The sequence below is a fragment of the Leptosomus discolor genome, chromosome 2 (genome assembly GCF_034619465.1).
Source record: "Leptosomus discolor isolate bLepDis1 chromosome 2, bLepDis1.hap2, whole genome shotgun sequence".
NCBI lineage: Eukaryota > Metazoa > Chordata > Aves > Leptosomiformes > Leptosomidae > Leptosomus > Leptosomus discolor.
Window position 1 is genome coordinate 22564567 of NC_141392.1, and position 20708 is coordinate 22585274.

The 20708-nt window shown below is 47.7% G+C and overlaps 1 protein-coding gene across 1 annotated transcript in view; it reads right to left on the reverse strand.

The window, feature by feature from the left end:
• Window positions 1–19306, reverse strand: part of ACSS1 (acyl-CoA synthetase short chain family member 1) — a 33897-nt gene extending 14591 nt beyond the window's left edge. Inside the window, exons 1-5 of the mRNA XM_086460371.1 lie at window positions 19006–19306; window positions 15310–15406; window positions 4668–4867; window positions 3022–3197; window positions 157–309 (exon numbers count right to left, since the gene is read on the reverse strand). Of these exons, the coding sequence (XP_086316497.1) occupies window positions 157–309; window positions 3022–3197; window positions 4668–4867; window positions 15310–15406; window positions 19006–19306 (927 nt within the window). The remainder of the gene's footprint in view (window positions 1–156; window positions 310–3021; window positions 3198–4667; window positions 4868–15309; window positions 15407–19005) is intronic.
• Window positions 19307–20708: the final 1402 nt, after the last annotated feature.

The following is a 20708-nucleotide window of genomic DNA, read 5'->3' on the forward strand; positions in this document are numbered from 1 at the left end:
TAATTACACATTCTCAGACATTTTTCAGTATGTTTACACCCAATAAACCAATTGGGCAGCAAACACAGAATACAGCACCCCTCATCGGTCCAAGTCCCTCTCATTTGTAGCGTCAGAAGGCAAGTGAACCTTTTCCAGAGGATCCAGCCAAGTTACCTTGTGCGTGAGAGCAGCATACAGCAGGTACCCGGCCTGGGTGTGAACAATTCCTTTGGGTTTCCCAGTACTACCTGAGGTATACAGCATAAAAAGCATGTCTTCGCTGTCCATGCTCTCTGGAGTGCATACAGAAGCTGCCTTGGCCATCTCCTAAGAAAAAAAAGATGGTAATGACAGAAAGACTTTAGCTATATGGAGCCAATGAATACTCCATCTGTAAGCATGTCAGCAGTGTCCAGAGAAAAGAACCACCATTGCTGTTGCCCCCTCACAAACATTCATGGATGTATCATAGGTTATATGTGCTCACCTAGTGGACAGGTTCCTGTGGACACATAGCACCAAGCCTTTCTACCAATACCTCTGGCTAGGCGCAGAAGTCAAGGGAAATTGGCCAGAAAAAATAACATTTCAGAAAAAAATGATAGGTCGTAGCTTACCCTTCAAGCCTTTGCAAGCTGCTGGTAGAAAATCAAAGCATGAACGGAAACTTGAACCACATTTGACAGCAGCAGCAAGGCAGGCTGGATACTATTCAGGACTTTCCTTTTCCTTTTAAAACTGCAGCGCTACAGATAAACTGTGTGTTTGTCTCCCTTGCTTGGCCCCAGCAGTGGGTGACTGTCCTGTCCATTCAATTCTCAAATTCTTACTGCTTCTACCCATGAGAAGGAGAGCACTTTACTCTCCTGCCTCTGTTCACATACTCCACTGTTTGGCCATGTGGGTGAGATCCTCTCCTCACCCCTATGGTCAGAACCACAGGAGGGGAGGATGCAATGTCTACTAGGTCAGAGAAAACTTTTGGTCCAGCTTGTGTGCACAGTCCAGCAGAGGAAGGGGAAATAATGTGCCTTGAGAGAGATGCTTGTAGTCACTGAACCTTGTAGCAGCAGGGTGCTCGTCTGCCCGGACTGCAGATTTTTCAAGTTAAGACTGAACATTTTTCTTATCAATGTACAAACTTGCAATAATCACTGTGTGTTCCAGATGCTCAACATACGGCTGTAAAAAAAAGCACAGCTGGCTTGTTTCTCTCAAGCTCTGTACTGTCCTAGATGAATAATGATTCTCGCAAGGGTTATTAGGTGCTCTTTGAAGGAATTTCTAGGTACTGCCTTTTCACAGGTATACACTGTAAAAATGCCGTATTTACAAGTGAACACTACCAACAGTAGGTCCAGTTGTTTCAAAGTGTCTGACAAACAAAGCTTAATAAAATATTAAGAGTTGATAGGGTCAGATATAATTCTTAGCCTCTGAGTTACAGCACTCCCACTCATCTCAGGAATTTATTGTGACATTTCAGCACTGCCAATTCAGGCTGACTCGCCAGTTTTTGAAACTAAGAGGGTCTTCTCATTTACTCCATTACAATGTGAGCTTAAATTTTGCACTAAGCCATTGCACAAGAGCTGGAAAGCACAACTGTTGTAAACATCAGCAATGACAGAGTTAACAGCATTAATGGTATAATTGTTGTTATGCTTCAGACCCTACAACTGACAATGGGCTAAGCTCAGCTCTTGGATCACCAAAGCACCTCAGGCTGTTTGCAGACTAAGGAAAATCGTCATAATGTGCTCTGTGGAGTGAGAAGGATTAAGACAATTTCCAAATAAAACCTGCCTTCTCTGTTCAACTTACCCTAGTAGTTGCTCCTATCTCATGTGACCAGCACAGGGACTCCTAAGTAATTATCTTGGCTGCAGATGGGTCATTTCCAGGCATTATGACAATGAGTAGTTTCTGTTTACTGCTGCCGGCAAACTGATAAAACTACTTCTGCCTGAGGCTGCCGTCCCATGAGTACGACCTAAACACATTAAAACGACGGCTGTTTTCTTCCCCAGGAAGCACAGGTTCCAAATATTCCCAAGCCATCACTGTCCTCCCATCGTGAGGTAACCACAACACTGTCCATAGGCTATATTAAGCCTCTCCAAGAACTTGATTATCGCTGCACTGCCTTTCAATAGTGTCCTGTCTGAGAGTGCATATGACAAACCATTAACAGAGTGTATGAACACAGTATAACAACAGCAATGGTATCAGTGCACTCTGGGTCTCAGGAAACACTCATTCCTTAAATCTCAGCACCATTTGCAAGACTACTAAAGTGGAGCAGCATACCCCCTGCCCACGCTGAGATGAATCAGACATAGATTGAGCTGCTTTGACTCACAATCCTAGCAGACTGTAAATACAGGCAAATCTTTTAAGGATGAAGATCCAGTTGCCATAAGGGGCATCTTCTCTTAGGAGGTCCAAAAGGCACAGATGGAGAGAAAGATGATCTAGCCAACACTCAGACCTAAAAGGAGTCATCCAGGGTGCCAGTGGGTGTCTGCAGAGCTAGGTGACTGCAGGGACGTACAGATGCTGTCACTGCAACATAGCTGGATCCATTAGCCTACCAGGATACTGTGGCAGCACGGGAAGAGCAGGCACACACTGAAAACCTGCTCCTGAGGCAGCAAAAAGGCCAGTCATTGCTGGCAGGTCTGGTGCCACTACAGTACCAAGCTGTAGTGCTGCAGCCACTTCATAGACTTTTAGCTCAGCACACGTACTGAAGGAAACTATGGAGACTGCCTGACCTCCTCTGGTTGCCGATTCCCAGTATAGCCTACAGCTGATCAAAGACCAAAGCCAAATACCAGAGCGTGTATGATCTACACATTCAGTAAGACTCTCTCGCACGTGTTCTGAACAGCCCTGCATCGGGTCTCTCAGAGATGTCAGTGTTAGCTGGTCCTTACATTTATTAGTGCACCATATTTCTCTCCCCCAGCACAGTAAACATCACACACTTCAAGAAACATAAGGGAAAACAGGCAAGGTTTAACAACACCAACATACCTCCTCAAGGGGAATATCACGGTCACCCATCTGGACTTTGTTATCTGTCCTCTGAGCCACAAAGACATGTTTGATGCTTGGACAGTTCTTCACAGCTTCATCCACAGTCGTTTTCAGCTCTATGATTCGTCCTCCCCTGACTCCCTGGTTGTAGGTGATAACTGCTTTGCATCCAGCTAAAAAGAGAAAGAATTAGCAGACATACCAGCCTGCTCCCATTACTTTTGGGGATGATACATAGGACAACATGTGTGACAAATACTTAGAACTTCTATCAGTCAAGAATAGCCAAGCGTCACCTACAAGAACACTTTAAAACCTGAGACCCACAGAGATTACGAGTAGCTGGAACCTCCATAGGTTATCTGGTCCATCTCCCCCACCCCGAAGCAGGGTCCACTCCAGCTAAACCATTTCTGACAGCTGTCAGTCCCATCCTCCTAAAACACTCCAATGGTAGCTATTCTACCCTGTCCCCACCAGTCCACTCCAGTGCCTATCATGAGCATGAGAAAGTCTCTCCCAATGTCTAGCCTAAATATCACTCACTGCAATTTAAATGCCTCCATTTCTGCCTAGCAAAGACGACACACAGAACAGTTTCTTCCCAGTTACCTGTGTTACAGTGAATATTGCTGCTTTAGCTTAACAGCTCACATACTGAAACCAGTGCAAGACTTCCTACAACCTTAGTGAACAAGTACCTTTGCCTCTCTCTCCTCCTCTCTCTCTGGGGATGCATCTAAGTGTCCACTGCAAACTGAAGTGAACAGCACCAAACTGAGCAGCCTCTCAGAGGTGTTACCCTGCTCTGAGACACTTTCAGCCTTCTGAAACTCACCCGTACCTTGAGAGGAAACCTACTGGAAGCCACAGCATGCAGCAGCACTCTGGCAGGGCACTTCAAATTGCACCATGCTACGTTATTACAGAGCTGTGGCTGCAGAAAAATGGCTCTTTAGCCCATCACCTCTACACAAGAGGCCAAAAGTGAGGGATAACTAAAATGTGTACTTACTCTCTACAGATTAACTCTACTAAAACAGAAAAAAAAGCAGGAAAATTGCTGTAAGACTTATTCCCTCGCACTAGCCATAAAGAAACTCATATGACTGCTAGGACATTAGCCACTTGCTGTTTTCTTCTGCTGCTGCTATTTTTAGCATTACTTTTTACCTAATAACACTACAAGTGCTTTGGGCTAAGAACAGCTCTGTCTGTTGGTACAACAGCTAACAGAGCAGGGGCAGGGTGCCAACACTTCCAGTGCTATACATAAATCACAGTATCACAATCAAGACCGCAGAATTAGCACTGAGCAGGAGTATCAAAGAAACACTGCAATTATACTGCAAAAGAACAAATCAGGCCCAACTCCTAAGCTCTGGTTTTCCCTCCAGCTTCACTGCTGTCTGGCAGCAACCCAGCGCAGACTGAACATTAAGTAATTTATAAAGTATTTTCAGGCCAGAGGATACTGAGCCTGCCACTAAGGAAAAGGCTCTTCACAGTACTTTGCAAAGGAGAGTGAACTGTCCCACCAGCTGAGAATGAACCTTTTCTCTTTCTGCCAAGAAAACACAGAATTGGGGTACGTCTTGCAGCACCATCCAAAGGGGTGTGTTCCCCGGTCTGCATCTACTTACAGTCTATGATCCTCCCAGCTAAGGACTCCGCGCTGAATCCAGCAAAGACCACAGTGTGAACGGCACCAATCCTGGCGCAAGCCAGCATGGCTGCCACAGACAAGGGAGACACGGACATATAGATGGCCACCTTGTCCCCTTTCTGTATCCCATATTTCTTCAGTGTGTTGGCAAGACGGCAAGTCAGATCCAGAAGTTCCCTGCAGCACAGAAGCAACATCGTCAAGTGACAGCAAAACCTGTTTTATGCGGGGGAGGAAAAAAAGGATGAACTTGAACCGAGAGAGGCATTGCGATCACCTCTGAACCTTGTCATCTCAGCAGTATAGGGCATGCCAGCTTTTCATCTTAAAGAAGGAAGGCCTGGGGTACGGTGAGAGCCAGACTGCTCCTGCCATTGGGGAGATAAGAAAAGGGGGACAGAGAGACACTAGCGAGCGAGAGCCACAGGCACTGCCTAGAGCTGCCATCCAGATTTTAGCCATCCTTAATGCTCCTACTAGCATCCTACAAGGCTTAGTCAGAAGTTACTGAGAACCCATGTAGGATAAACACAAGATGAAATGGAAGCATTGTCCAAAGACTCCCAGCACTGTTTACCTTGGGGAAATGCTGGAAGTGCTTCACAACTAGTAAGTTGTCTTTGAATTGCAAGGGTAAACAATGCATTTGCATGCATAAGGAAGAAAAGGAGAAGTCCTGAGACATTTGTGTGAGTGGCAGATTTCACAAGATTCTCATCAAAGCCAGATCACCCACAGCCCGAATTCCTCCCTTGTCACTTCACCCTGCTGTGCTGCAGAGCACAACCAGCTCGCAGAACAGAGACAGCATAGAGAAACTTGGGAACACCAAGAACAGGAACAAAGGCTCTTTTCACAGGGCTCGCTGCTGCGACATGCTGACTTAACAGCAGAAACGTTCCTCTAAGGAACGAAAAAGCTGTTCATGGGCAAGGCATGTACACTTACTCTGATGCCTGCACAGGCGATAATGCGACTGCAGGCATGCCTGGGACCAAGATACTGTCATGAACTGAACAGTTCTGTGTGCCTGCAGTGGAAAGGCTTTGAGAAGAAGACAGACACTGCACCAGGTGAGGAGTGGTCTCATGCCAAGGAAGGAGGTGACTCACATGAGGGACAGCAGAGCACTCCTTACTGGTGCCAATCATCAGCTCAGAGAAGACTCAAGGAGTCTGCCAGAAAGGAAAATTGTCCTCTGGGTTCGCTGAGTACTGAGGCCCAGAGGGGAGAGATATCTTCTACTCCCTAGCACACTCATCTTCAACCTGTCACCTGTGAACCCTTAGGTGTCTGTAAGCTACGCCACCAGGGACTCCAAAAACTGTTAACAAACAAATTAATTTGGGGGGTCTGCATTCCATAATAAGCTGTAAAGCATGAATCTACTAATGTATCCTTATCTCCCACAACTGGCCATAGCTGTGAAAAAACAAACAAATGAACAAAACCAGTTTTCAGCCACAAATAAAATGAAATGTTGTTTCTGGTCCATCAAAAATTGTTTTGTTTCTTTATTTAAACCAGTGCAAGTTGAAACAGGCAAAGCCCAAGTGCTCCACTTTGGAAATGTTGTAACAAAACCATGGGCTAAGAATAACTTGGCAACTTACTTCTTTAGGATAAAACTCCATCTGCACTGTGAAGGCAGTAAAGCGACTCAGCCATAGAGAAAGTAGAAGACAGATACAGTGATGGCTGGAGGGATGGGATACCACTTCCCCACCATTTTTTGGAAGATAAGGAAAACGAGCCTTGAATCCCAGCCACAGCACTTTGTGTTATTTATTTTATGACTATTTCTGTAGCATCAAGTAAATACACCACTCTTGAAGCACAGGAACCCAGAGAGAGATGGCCATACATGCTCAGTGCCTGCTCTCTGGCAGTAGCTGGCAACAGTTGCCACCGCAGAGAGACCACATCCCTGTAGAAAGCAGATATGGAGTGACTTTACCCCAAACTGGATTTCCTCCTAATCCCTTACAGCCAGAGATCAGTCTAAACTCTAAAGCACAATACTGAATACCTCTTCCCAAGCGCTTCATGGCCATGCATGTTCCTGCTATCAACGTAAGTGCACAGCCTGTTAGATGTAGTATTTTGGTTACTTATACTAGGTTCGTGAACTGAGCAACTCCATGCAATAAGGAATTCCCTCTCGACACTTCTTTTTTTGTGCCTTGTCCTTAAAGGCCACATTCTCCGGTTCAGAATTCATCCAATGCTGCATTAGAGAAAAATCTCAATGTGGATACATATTAAAGAGCCAAAACAAAACTAAGCTGCTCAACCGCAGAGCACAGGAAGTGAAATAAGCCCCAGACGGGCAGTTGTGAGAAAGCAAAGTAACACCCACTTATCTGTGATGGAAAACACCCAAGTGTTTTCAGAGCTGCAGCCTCTTTCTCCCGGACAGAAATGCCAGAAGAGGTCTGGCTAGGGTGTCCTTTCTGAGCAACTCTGCGGTTTCCTTGCTTATTCAGGACTAGGTGGCCAGGATGGCAGAAGCTCTCATTTTTTTTTTTATGATTAACCCCAATTTAACATTTGCTTAATGAGAATGGGTGAACAAGCTGATAGACAATAAGGACCAAGTCTTTACCCCCAGATCTATTTGCTTTGCCTTCTCCTTTGCACTCTGAATGGCTGAGATAGGAAGACCTTGGAGGTCCCTTAGAGGTGTAGCACATGGGGGAACAGACACAAAAGCAAAGAGAAGGTGAAGCCAAGAACTCCAACAAAGAATTCCACAAATTCCCGAGCATCAAGTGTGTCTTCTGTCTCCTGTACCAGCAACTCACACTTCTCTTCCAGTTTAAGAAAGGGAGTTAACAAAAATGCTGTGTCAGGAATCCTTCCCTTGACTCCCTCACTCCTTCACACAAGTTTTGCTATCTAACAGGCAGGTAATTTGTACATGCCAGCAGGTTATACATTTCCAGTACTTAACCTAGACACATCTCAGGATGGAATAAGCACCCTGCAGTGTCGCTGCCCTGCAGAACTGGGTGGGACAGACCTAACTGAACTGAGCAGAAGGAAACTACGGCCCTTACCCTCTCCACCTGCTACTGCTGCCAAGGTTGGTGTTGTAGTCCCTCCATCACACCAGGTTAGAAGAGCCAAGAGAAATTCTGGCCTCAAGCCCAGCACTGCCCCACCCTCGTTGCCACGCTGCGCCACGTTGCACCACGTTGCCAGTGAAGGACAGAGGGTCGCCAGCAGCTCAGAGCAGATGTGTTCTGCTTCTGCAAACCACAAGAAGAGGGAGAAAGGCAAAATCCCAAGCGATGCTCTCAGTGTTGCCACCTGCCTGCACTCCAAAGGATTTCAGTGCAGCCACCCAAGCAGATGGTGCAAAGCAGGTCACTACACTCAGCAGAGGCAGGCAGGACAACCACTGGAGATGGACATAGCCGTGGGGCACACAGAGGGTCCCAGGGTGCCCGGCTCCCTGTGTGCAAGCTGGGCAGACAACAGGAGGATCTCAGCAGAGCCACTGCAGGAGAAGGAAACATGCCACAAGAAAAGGAAGCACCCAGGCCCTCTGGACAGAGACAGTCGAGAACTGCAGAGTCAGTTCATGGCGCAACGGTCTGCAGATCCTCTGCAAAAGCAGATCGTAAGAGCTGAGAGCAAATAAGAGACCAAACCAGGCAGAGAACGCCACCCCAGTGGGTAAAGTATCAGGGTAGAGCTGAGAGAAGGGGAAGCAGCAATCAGTTGGAGGCAGGAGGTGAGGCTGTTTGCACAGGAGAAAGAACAGTATGTATAATGTGCTTTTAAAACAAAGCAAGCCAGGTGGATGGTAGGCACATTAATGAACACAGGCAGGGAAGGTGAAAAGTTATGACACATAGAGGAGATTCTGGACTTGCTTTCAGAAAATGTTATTTTTCAACTGAAAATGCAGATGAGTCCAACCCATTCATTGTACCCCAGGTGTGAGGGTAGATAGCTGCTGAACATGTATTTCATGTGAATTTACCCATCCCAACCCAGCACCTCCAGAACCAGAAGGAAGCACCATCTTACCCCAGTGACATGCCTGCTCACAATCCAGGTTACACTGACAGGCTTTAAACACCATGGACAAGAGCTCTGTGATGCGCCAGCTCTCCCCCTGTGCTAGCAGGAAACATGAGCAGGGAGAGGGTGGGTTGCACATAAATCCCTGCCCCCGCCACCACATTCGCAATGACCGTCTCATCGCAGAGCTGCTCTTGGGTTTGTTCTCCTGACCGGCAGCCCGCTGATTTCCATCAGCTTTGGAGCAAGCCCTTCATGTAGCCATTTAACATCACAACTTGATGGAAAAACATCTCCTTTCAGGGACAGAGCAGTCTGCTCCTGTTGTTTCCCCGCAGTCCTGTAACATGGTACTGCCATGGCAAGCAAACTGCCACTGGCTTTGTACCAAGTTTGCAAGGTTTTGGGAATGCAGCTTGTGATGCTCGCTCTGTCTGAGCTCTTCTTGACCTACCTGCAGCCTTGTTTCACCTGGTTTAGCTGTAACAGCAATTCTTCTAATTGACCACGTAACCATGACTAATTTTTTTTTTTTTATGCTTCTTTATCTTTTTGTGCCACCATCATGGGTTTACAACCCTGACATAATGAGGTAGTGTAAAGAAATACAGGCCTGGTATAATAAGAGGCCTCGAGAAGTGAAGGCACAGGACATGGCATAAAGGAGAACATGCATGGGACAACAAGGGATGGAGCACAGGCTGGCACTGGTCACCTCACACTGCAAACAATCAGTAAAAGAAATGCAGACCTGATGCTGGACAAAAGTGGTGTCAGTCATAACCAACAGGATCTCTTTCTTTCTTTTTCTGCAATAATTAGATCTTGACTAGTAATATTAGAATGTTAAGCGTTCAATTATACTAAGAATAAACTCCTGGCTCTCTGTATATAAGGTGTGCTTCCTTTTTGCCCATAAACAAGACTCTGAGTATCAACACTGCTCTGTTCTAGAGATTCACCACCCTTTATGCAAGCATCTCCTCAGCTATAACAGCATCACTTCTAAGCACAAGACATGCAAGGCTGGCCCTCCAGCAGAGCCAGCAGATCACCATTCAGGCCAGTACTTCTGTTTAATCTAACAGGCACAACACTTCTCTCCCTATCTTTGCAGCATCTCTGTCCAGAAACCACCAGACCATATTTCTCCCAGATCCCTCCCCAGACACAGTGGTACCTGTGTTTCCAAAGCCCATTGCTCAATGTCTGGAACAACAACTCCTGTAAAGGCCATCACCAACACACGGCATTTGTGCATTTCAGGGATGCCTGGCAGAAACATTTTTCCAAGAAGTCTAGTGCTATCTTTCGCCACAACAAGACAGCCTGCAGGTTTCTATAACAAAGGAAGCCAGCTCTTCTTACATCCAAAAAAATTACATCAAGACCTTCTTTGCGAAGCAGCTTTTTGCAAAGCATTTCTAGACACTTTCCTAATATTTTCAATGCTTTATATATGTGCCTGTTTAGGAGGCTCTGCAAGAGCCATGTTCTCTGATGTCTCAGCACTACAGCCAGGTTGAGTATTTCTTGCAGCAATCAGTTTATTTTCTGGAACCATAGTTTGGATCAGGCTAAAACTATCTGAAAATTCAGGTCAAGTGCCCCAAACAGGTTAGTGTACAAACAAACAAACCACCAAAAACCAGATCTGGGCATCTCTCAGCCCTACACCCTCATATCTCACCTCCTAGCTGTTGCTCTACATGAATTACTGTGGAGCAGCAGAGTTCAAAACCTGTCTCTATACCTTGCAATCACAGCACTGCAGGCACTGTCGTTTGAGATGTGGGTTCAAGTCCTCTGGGACACAGTAGGTCTCCACACCTATCCCTTCTTCCTGGGTCAACGTTCTGGCCACAAGGATAATGCACAAACCTATTCGACCCTCACTGCAGTTTCTGTGACAATGCCTCAGTTTAACCCTCCATTTCCCTCACTTTTGCTAAATAGAGAAAACATGTGTTTCCTTCTTCCACCAAAAGGAAAACTCAGCATTTTTTCCATTGTAGTGAGAATTACTGAAAAATATAAAGCTCAACACGAGGCTTTTTGGCTGTAGGTTCAATTGCTCAGACAAGCACAATTCTCCAGCCTCCCCGCAGACATCTCAAACCCAAGGCAAGGAAAACCCCTTGTGACCTTTTTCAGGTGAGAAAGTGAAAAGTCCCTGAGCTGCCTTGGATGGGGAAAGCCGAAAGCCTGAGCAAGACTTACCTGCAACTTCAAATTAGGAAGCCAACACTGGGAAGAAGGAAAAGAGTTTGCTGTCAAAGAGAAACACCTTCTGCATTGCACAGCCAGCTAAGTACCCACATGGCTTCCAGCTGCAGTCTCCACTGTGATCTCCAGTGCAACTTCAACCATTTCAGCTCAGGCTGAGGAACCACCATCTGTTGGTTTGTTAAAGGCATAGCTGTGATGCGACTAATGAAGATGTCCAACTGCTTCTCCCCCACCTACCTAGGACTCTATGAAAAGCTACCTGGGACCCTAATTTCTGTCCCCTCAGCTTCTGCTTTCTTCTCCCTACTTCGTACTTTGCATTTTGAACATTCCCTCTGCCCACAACATTTTCTGCACCCAAGTGAGCTCCTTTGTAAATTAAAATCCTTCCATTGAAACCCTGCTGCAACCCTTTGCAAAAAACAGGTTAGCTAATGTGTACTGCTGCCCACTTCACACAGCTCCCTTTGGCAACACCCATAGAATTTTGCAGTGCTAGGAAACACTGGCTCACAGGTGGCTAAACTGTAGAGACCATGGTAAACAAGGGAACAACCAGAGAGAATAAATAACCCCATGTCGGATGGGGGAGGTCTGCCATAACTTTAGCTGCTGTCTTTAACACTCCCTGTTGCTGAGCTTATAGAGGCTACAACCCAACAGCTCCAGCCACCAACTCCACCTGCTTATATGTCACTTGACAATATAGTGCCCTTCAAAACCCAGGCTTAGCAACATGTTGGGGAATTCCTCTGCAAGGTTTCAAAGCTCCTGGGCCCTGACAACATTCACAGAGCAGGGAAAAACACTCCCAGCTGAGCTGGACACTTCTGCCAATAAATTCAGCTGGCTGCTCACAGCAGCACACTCCTGTGGCTTAACTGCTACTTCGCCACTGCCCTACCAACGAGTTTATGGTGGTTTAGCCTCCAGAGCACCAGACGTCTTGATAACAGATTGGCATGATCTGCCCCTGCTTTGCTGACTGCAGCCACCAAATCCCAGGAGGGCTGCATGCCCTGTTGTCACAAAGCAGTAAAAAAACAAGTCTCCTGCCTTCCCATTCAAAATTGGAGTTAATCTGAAACTCAGCTGAATTCCTACTCAATAAAAATGAAACCCAGAGAGGGGAAAAAGCATAAGAAGGGCCAGGGAACATTTTTTCCCAAAAGGCTGAGTTGCATCAGCTGGAGAGACAGGACAAAACTCAGCAGTGAAAAAGACCATCACATCTAAGCTTGTAAGGGCAGCAATCATCACTCAAGCAAAACTGAAATGTTTCACCTATGGCTTTGTGTACCTTTGCCAATAAGGAGATGTTTGGATTCCTCCCCTAGCACAGTGCACTTGGGCTCAGCTGCGTAAACACAACCCACCTTGCTGACAAGCATGCATAGGGATGTAGGCTGACTGACAGCACGGCCCAACCAGCTCTTTGCCTGCTGCAAGCTAGGCAGTTAGTGGGGCAGCAAACGGAGGTGCTTTTTTCTCCCAAGGATCAGCAAGCTGGGACAGCACTTCCCAATGTAGCTGCATTTCTTGTCAATGCATGGCGGAAGCCCCACTGATTGAGGCTTTCCCCTTCCTCGGGGAGGAGGAAGCCTGTTCCAGCTCTTTTCCTGCACAGCCACGTGCTTCCTTTGCAGGCTGCAATGGGAAAGAGGCCAGCGCTCGGTTGATTTCTTGCCCCTGACAGCTCCCCAGAGGAGAAGGGAGAGCATCCACGCCAGCAGCCATGTGTTTCTTTGTGCCACCCAGGGCTTATCTATAAGGAGAAGAAGCTCACAGCAGCAAGCTTTGTAAAGCAGACAATGCAAAAAACTAGTGCCTTGTATGTCTCTGCACATAAGTGCTGGACACCTCCTAGCTGAGATTCCAGGACCTTCCTCAAAGCTGTTCCATAAGGCAGTGGCCAAACTAAAGTCTTTACCTTCCTAGTGCAGGACATTAAGGCTGCTGTCCTATTAACAGCCCATCCAGCTCTTAAGGAAAGGGGCACATCTCCTCTGCCACAGAAACCAGAGTTTGGGTCCTCCTGATACCCAGTATCCCTCTCATTCCCTTTGTATGCTGGGGCTGTCCTACACTGAGGCTGGCGTGCAGAGACCACCCTGCTACAGAAGTCTCTCGGAGGATTACTCAACCGGCACCGCAGCTTCTGGGCCACCTCTTTTTCTGATACGCTTTCCCTCACAAAACTGCTAGCTAAAACAAGGCACTACTGCAAAAAGTTTTCAACTAAGCTCAGCCTCAAAGGGAGGTCAGTGCCAACACACCTTGGAAAACCTTACTGCCCCGTTTAAAACCTTTAAAAATGCAGCCCAAAAATCACAGAAAAGGCAAAACTTTTCATTCTCTTCTTGCGTACACACCCATATAATATCACCGTTTTCAACAAAGCTATTCCTGACTTAATGAGATAAGCAGAGAACTGATTGACCTGTTTACCACATTGTAGGACCAAAGTCTCTTGAGAAACTGTGTCACTCAAATGCAGTCACATTCTCACTGAGAGTATCAGGCAGAAACAGGAACAGGGCTCTCAAATACAAACAGGAGTTTGAAAAGAGGTTGCCACCTTGTCTTTCTCTTATTTCTGGTTGCTAGTTACCGTATCTTTGTAAGGCTGTACAAAGAGGGATTCAGTTTCCAGATAGGGATTACTTGTCTTCAAGCCACAGCAATCACAAATGCATAGACTGAAAATACGCCGCCTTCCAAATATATTTTGGCACGGCCAAGGAAAAAACAATTCTGTTGGTGTTCAGAAAGGCCTTATACCTCCAGAGATCCCGAGAAGATGGTCTGAGGGTCTGGAGCAGCTCAGCATATTTCAAGTAGGGCAATCTAAGGGGAAGGCTAGAGTTGCTTTGAATGAGGCTGTGCTATCTGATGGGCTGCTCTCTGCCTCAGGTTAATCTGAGCACAATTCCCACCTCTGACCTACTCCCAGTTTCATGCGTGGGGCATACAGAGAACAGTAAAAGTACATACACCACCCCAAACTCTTGGAGAAACCTTCGATTCCATCTCCTTTTCTACCACCAGAATGGCAAAAGTAAAACTCCAAGCATTTAGCCAACCTATCCATTTGGTTACGACACACTTATATCATAGCATGCCTACACAGCCTGTTAAATAACAATACCAAGATAAAAACCATTCTACTTCTTCCACGGCTTTATATCAGGTAGTGTTTATTTCTGTTGCATGGAGCACTAACCTCTCAATGCTATTTGTACACCCACTCCTCCCTGCTGACCAGCTTCCTCACTCCAATGAATAATGTCTTCAGGAGCTTTAATAAACTCTGGAGGTGAACCAAACCACCAGAACCTATTTACACTCAAGAAGCTCCAGGAATCCCAACTATCAACAATTCATAGAAAACATTTTGTAGAAGAGACAGATGCCAGGACTTCCTATGTCTCCTCTGCTTTCTGATACAGCAGACCAAACATGTGGCTCCCTGAGATCCAGCAGATCAAACATCTGGCTCCCTAAAATACACACTGAAGAATGTACAAGTCTGGGAAATCTTTAACTCTCACTAAAGAGACAGACGATGTAAAAGGCATTTTTGCAGGCAGGCCCATCTCCTATATGAGGGCATACAGTAGGGAGGAGAGAAATATGCTTGAAAACTTCCATATTCTAACAAACCCTACAATCTATAGCAGCAATTACAACTTGGCATCACTCAAAGCAGCCTCAAGGCCGCTCTAAACTGCACTGACGATGGGGAAAAGGAACACAGGGAGCTTCAAATCCCCTCCAGCCAGGACTCAGTATCACACTATTGACCATCAACACGAGATATTTGCACCAATACATTTGCTGCTGTGCTGAAACTGAAAGCTGCTCACAGATATTTTCCCATGAACACTCCTAACAAGCAAAAAGAAAACTGGCAGATAAAAACATAAGCCAGGGAGTAAAAACCAAGCCTTTCTCTTCTAAAAGACCCCACTTTGAGAGAAGGAATCTACAGGCAGGCCTGATTAACACCATAACCAGAAGACAATGCCAGATCTCAATCTGAAATTTTCAGTAGCTGTCACTAACTTATATCGACTGTACCTTTTGCCCTGTAATATGTGTCTAAGATCAGGGAGCCCTCTCTATAAAGAATCCAAGGGAAGAATGTAATTTCTTGGTGGGAACATGCCTTCATTTTTCAGAAGCTATCTCATCATGACACCACAACCTAGCCACAGCACTGTGGTTGCGTGTCGTATGTGCTAGAGTACCTTGGAAAGAAGCAGAGTTTCACAGAGGTCCAATTTCAGAGCCGCAGCTCTTCTCCCGACCCCACCATGTTGCCAGGCATCGTAAAGCATTGTGACAAGGTCCCATACCTGTACGTGACATGCACTGCAGTGCCAGGCTCATCTCTCTCCCAAATCAAAGCCACTCTGTTCGGAGACTTTTCGACGTGTTGATCCAAGCAATTTACTGTAAGAAAACAAAGGTATAAACAAAGCCTGATCATACGCAAGATGCCCTGCAAGCTTAGCTTGGTCAAGCGTAACAGCAAGCTAGCATAAGACGAAACACCATTTGTTAGCTAGCCAGCCTCACGCTCATGTATAACACTGGAAGTGATGGAATTTGTAGCACTGGTAAAGCTGTCCTTTGCCATAGCTGTAGTATGCAAAAACTACAAATACTATACTTACAGCTGTGTTAAGAGATGGCATCCCCAAGAGGCCTCAGCTGATTCAGCTCAGCTTAGCTCCATGGGCTAAGCTTAAACCAGCCCAAATCTCTCCCCTGCTCCCAGCAGCACAAAGACAAGACACTCTTTTGATGTTTTTGCTCCCCAGAGCAGCATTTCGCTACATAAATCTGACAGACTGTCTTTTCCAGCTTGCATTTTTAGCACTACGTCGTCTGAATTTTCTAATTAAAGCTCACATGAAACATTTTTATTACAGAGTATAACAGAAGAGCTGAATCCGCTGAGATGGTTCCCAAAGTACGGCGATGACGGCACTGCTGAGTACAAGCAGCAGATAAGTCTCACAGCTGATAATTTTGTCATACCATAAACCAGCGTTACATAGTACAGCAAAGCGATAACCTTAATCCAACTCCCAGTGATGACAAGCAGCACAAGTGAAAATATCTAAAACTTTAGGATCTAGCGTAAACTCACAGACTACAGATATCTACACATTACCAGACAACTGGGAAAGACAAACATGTCTCAAGCTGTGTACTACACAGTTTTCCTAAAACATAAAGGTATAAAATTACCTTCTGAAGGCACATCTCTCCTCCCAACAACCTGAGGTAGAGAAAACCTGAACAACTATGTGAGATGTCCAAGCGGAACTTAGGGAGAGCACCCACCCTGAAGAAACTTACAGAGAATCCGCTCAAGAAACGTGCCTGCATGTTCAGCAGCAACTTGCCTGATGGTTAGAGATTAACCTTGTAAAGTATTCATTCCAAGCCTAAACTACGCTTACTTATTTCACTATAATCTTCCAAAGTTACTTTATTTCAATAGACAACTATTAAAAAACAGTCAGGCACACTGCTGTATATACCTCAGAGAAAACCCTTTAAAAAATTGCTGAGTTTCAGATACATTTCCTGGAAATATTAATACTGGTGGGGAAGGATTTCATTTTTCCAGATAAATTAAGTGCAACAAAAGCTGCCTATTGCTGTCACAATTTGTGAAATTTAAGTAAAATGCAGCTTGGGAGTCAGCTTTGGCAGTTCTGTGATCACAACTGATTTACACCACCACATGGAGGGTGGGAATGAGCTCCTAAGGGTGCACAGAGAGAGAAATCCCTCAGAATTCAGCATATTTCATTACAAGAACTGTCAATCTCAAAAAAAAAAGACAAAACGCTCTTCCACTGTTTAAGGTCTTTTATTTTTTAATGGAAATTCCTGCAGCAATTCTATAAAAATAAAGGCAGTAAAGCCATTTCTTAAGCCATCCTAACACAATACAGGAGGACAAAAGCTCTAATGGGGAATGCTTTAATCAGTTATACACTGGTTTCCTCTGCCCTCTGTCCATAGGTAACTGGATCTGCTGCGGCTTTGTCCGCGACCCTTAGCAACTCCCACCTCCAAGCTCATTGCAGCAACACCCTCACATATTGCACCACACTACAGTAAATCACATTAACAGGGATTCATTGCTGAAGCAGCATTTCTTGCTCATGAGCAGCTGTATTAGCCTTCAGACGGAATTTCTGTTGCAGCAAGCCCCACCTGAGCCAAGTGAGAGCTTTAGCTCTTTTCTTGGTAAGAACCAGCAGGCAAACCAGGGCCAAAGGCTATTATTGCCTTCCTGATCTTAGGCTTACAAGAGACTTTTTTCCTCATTTTACAAAATAGAATTTAGTGACCTTCCCCTTACTACTGTACCCTAATGGCTTCCCCATACATTTTCTTGCCTCCTCAACAATGATTGGAAACAATTCATTTCAGTAAGACATGTTCCTGAAAACCCAGTGCCCTGGTTGGAGGTGCAGTAATTTGTCAGGTTATTCTTCTGGGCAGGAGTAACAGTGCAATAAACGCTGAAGCACTGAAACTCACAGTTCCCCCAATCCTACCGCAAGGTCTCCCCAAGCAAAAAGCAGCAGATGACTCAGTTGCCTGTGGTCCAGCTGTCTTGGGAGTTGGGCACACAGGATGCTCTGGATCGGGGACCTGAATTATTGTCACGTTTCTGTAACCAGTGTTCAAATCAAGAGATCAAGGGGCAAAACCAGAGCCTCCTAGCAGAAAACCAGCCACTCAGCTGTGGCCAAGTAGCATCTTCATCGTGCTTTGAAAGAAGAAAACCAGCAACAGCAAAACTGTTTAATTCTGTGCATCTATGTTTCAGATGTCTATAATTTCTTTTTACCTATGCAAAGAAAACTAAGCAGCATTTAGTGCCCAGAGCCAAGACATGATCTAAAATCAGGCCCAGCAATATCTGGATTTCAGACACCCGACCCACAGGGGATCCAGAAGAAGGTGCTGATCCCACTCTACAGAGGAAAGAAACAGATCCCTGAAAGTCTCTGTGTTCAGCCAAGATCCTCCTTTCAACAGGAATCGATGAAAACAGAAGTCTGGCTAAAATCCCTCTGATTGCTGGGTGCTGGAAGCAGGGCAGTACGCACACCTCCAACAATTTGGGATCCACTGCTGGGAATCATCTCCTGGGAGGAGATGCTCCCCTATGTTCCCTCTCGGTGAGACCTGAGGAGGGTTTGCTCTTTCACTGCGAAAAAAAGTGGCCAGAGATGTTACAATTCCTGCACTACTGAACCGGCGATTCAAGCACTCTCCCAGGAACGGGAAAGGAAGGTAAGAAATGTACATCCCTGTTAAAAGACTTCAGCACCGAGTTGCACCCTAGATGGGGCTGGGGTGTACTCCCACGAGATGAAGCAGAGCCACAGCACAGAAGAGCTTCCAAGGCGGTTATGGCCACGAAGAAATTCAGAGGTAGTCAGGACTGTCACGGCAAATTATGGCAAATTTTTCTCTTCCTTCGGGTAAGTGGTGAAGTTGGACAAAAAGACCAAGCTCCTCGTTTAAGAGAGAAAAGAAGCTTTTTAAGAAGAAAAAGAAAACTGCAGCTTCCTCCGTAAAAGACTGTCGGTTCTCACCGTCTCCCACCTTTGGTCTTTCTTGGCGTCGGCGGCGCGGAGCCCACCATGGGACCAAGCAGCACCACCCTGCCGCGGGCGGCACAGCCGAGGACCGGGCACCCCCACCCCGGGGGCGCCGCACTCCAGCCGTCGGGGCTGCGGAGCCCCGGGCGGCCACCGGGGAAGACGCTCGGCCAGGCTCATACCCGGCGGCTTCCCATTTTCTCCCCGCTTCCCAGCATTGCGCAACGCCCGGCAGATTTTTCTCTGAGCGCCGCCCAACCGCAATCCTCGTTTCTTCCCCCCCAAAGAGGGGCGCTGGTGGAAACTACCCCAGCGGGAAACCTCCCGGCCAGCCCGAAGCGGGCAGCACCGGCGGGGCGGCCCCCGAGGGCGGCGGGGCGCGGGGGATGCGCGGGCCCGGGGACGCCTTACCCGAGACGTTGAGGCGGCCGCCGAGGAACCAGCGGGCGGCGCCGGCGGCCGGGCCGGCCTGGCAGGCCGTGTGGAAGGGGCTGTCCCAGCGCAGCGCCCCCCGCGCCACCTCCGCCCAGAACCCGGCGGGGTCGCGGGCCGCCCGCTCTTGCCAGACCCTGTACTCGCCGGGCGGCAGCGCGGCGGGGCCCCCCGCATCGCTGTAGCAGCGCCGGGTGGCGACCGGGACCTGTCCCGGCGGGAGCGGGCGGCTGAGGGCGCGCAGCACCCGCGCTCGGGCCGCCGCCACCGCCACCGCCATGGGGCACAGCCCTCCGCCGCCGTCGAGGCCGCGCCCGGCCCCGCCAGCCCCGGCGCCGCCCCCGGCCGCGGAACAGCCCTCGCCCGCCGGGAGAGACCGCCTGTGGGGAGGGGCTGCCCCCAGCCGGGCGGCTGCAGGAGCGCCCCGCGGCGCCCCGCGTCCACTCCACGGATGCGGGTGTGCCCCACGCCCCGAGACACCTCTGCATCCGCACGGCCCCGGGAGCACCCCCAGAGACACCCGTGCACCCGCACGGCTGCAGGATCGCCCCGCACCCAGGGACACCCCGTTGGACCCACAGGGCTCCTGGGAGCGCCCCCCACCCAGAGAGACACGCCTGCACCCTCACAGCCTTGGGAACACCCATAGCGCTCCACCCAGAGAGAGGCACCTACCCAAATCCGTCCCTGTGTCCTGGGAGCAACCCCCGCCGCACCCCCAGAGTCACCTGCAGAGATACCGCTGCAGGAAGCATCCCCCGCGCAGCCATGCAGCTGGAGGTGCACCCCTGCACGCACCCTCCTCACCACAGGCCCCGGTGCCCGGGTACAGCCATGCACTTTAACACACACAGCAACACTCAGCGCACACGCACACCGTCCTATCAACAACTGCTGTCCGTCACCACATGCCTGGACACTGACCACGACATCAGCACAGTGATGGCACGGTCCTCAAACGGCGTGCCCAGCCCTCGCACACAGACAGTGCTCGCGTACATGGGTAGGTGGTGAACACGTTGTGCCCTCCTGCAGTGCCACACATCATACGCCTGTCCCTTCTTCGCTCAAAATGAGGTGCACGTCCACTTTTTGCTTGGCAGCCCTGCGAGCATCGTCATCACCATGACGTGGAGCTCCTGGCTTTGGTGTCACAGCACTTCTTCATCTTAATTGCAGGACCAGATTTAACCCTGACTTTATAGTGCAAACCCTCAAAAATGAGCAGCTAGATTTTACAGCAGGTGACACAGAGCTTCTTCCCTGTGCATAGCAGGAGCCTCTTTGCTGGCATGAAGAAACTAATTCTTTTAGGCAGCCTCCCAGCACAGAGTATGAAAACTCATATTAGAGCGGGAAGGTCTGGGCATCCTTCAGAAGTGCCAAACTACCTGAGTGCCAACTGAACTCACTCCCTGAGTTTGGGCAGACAAAGCACATTTCATATTCAAGATTAAGACCAGGTTTTATCAGGATTTGGATTGCTGGCACTTCTGACATTTGCAGCTGTGTTTTATAGGTTACATACAAGAACAAATTACTCTTAACTTCCTTGTAAAGTTGGCATTACAACGCTGCTAGCATAGTTCGATATTGCTTCCTTGTGTTTTGAATGCCAGTGTTTCGGTTTGCCTAAGTGCTGTTACAAACAGCAGCACGTGTGCCACCTGGTGCCGGGCGGG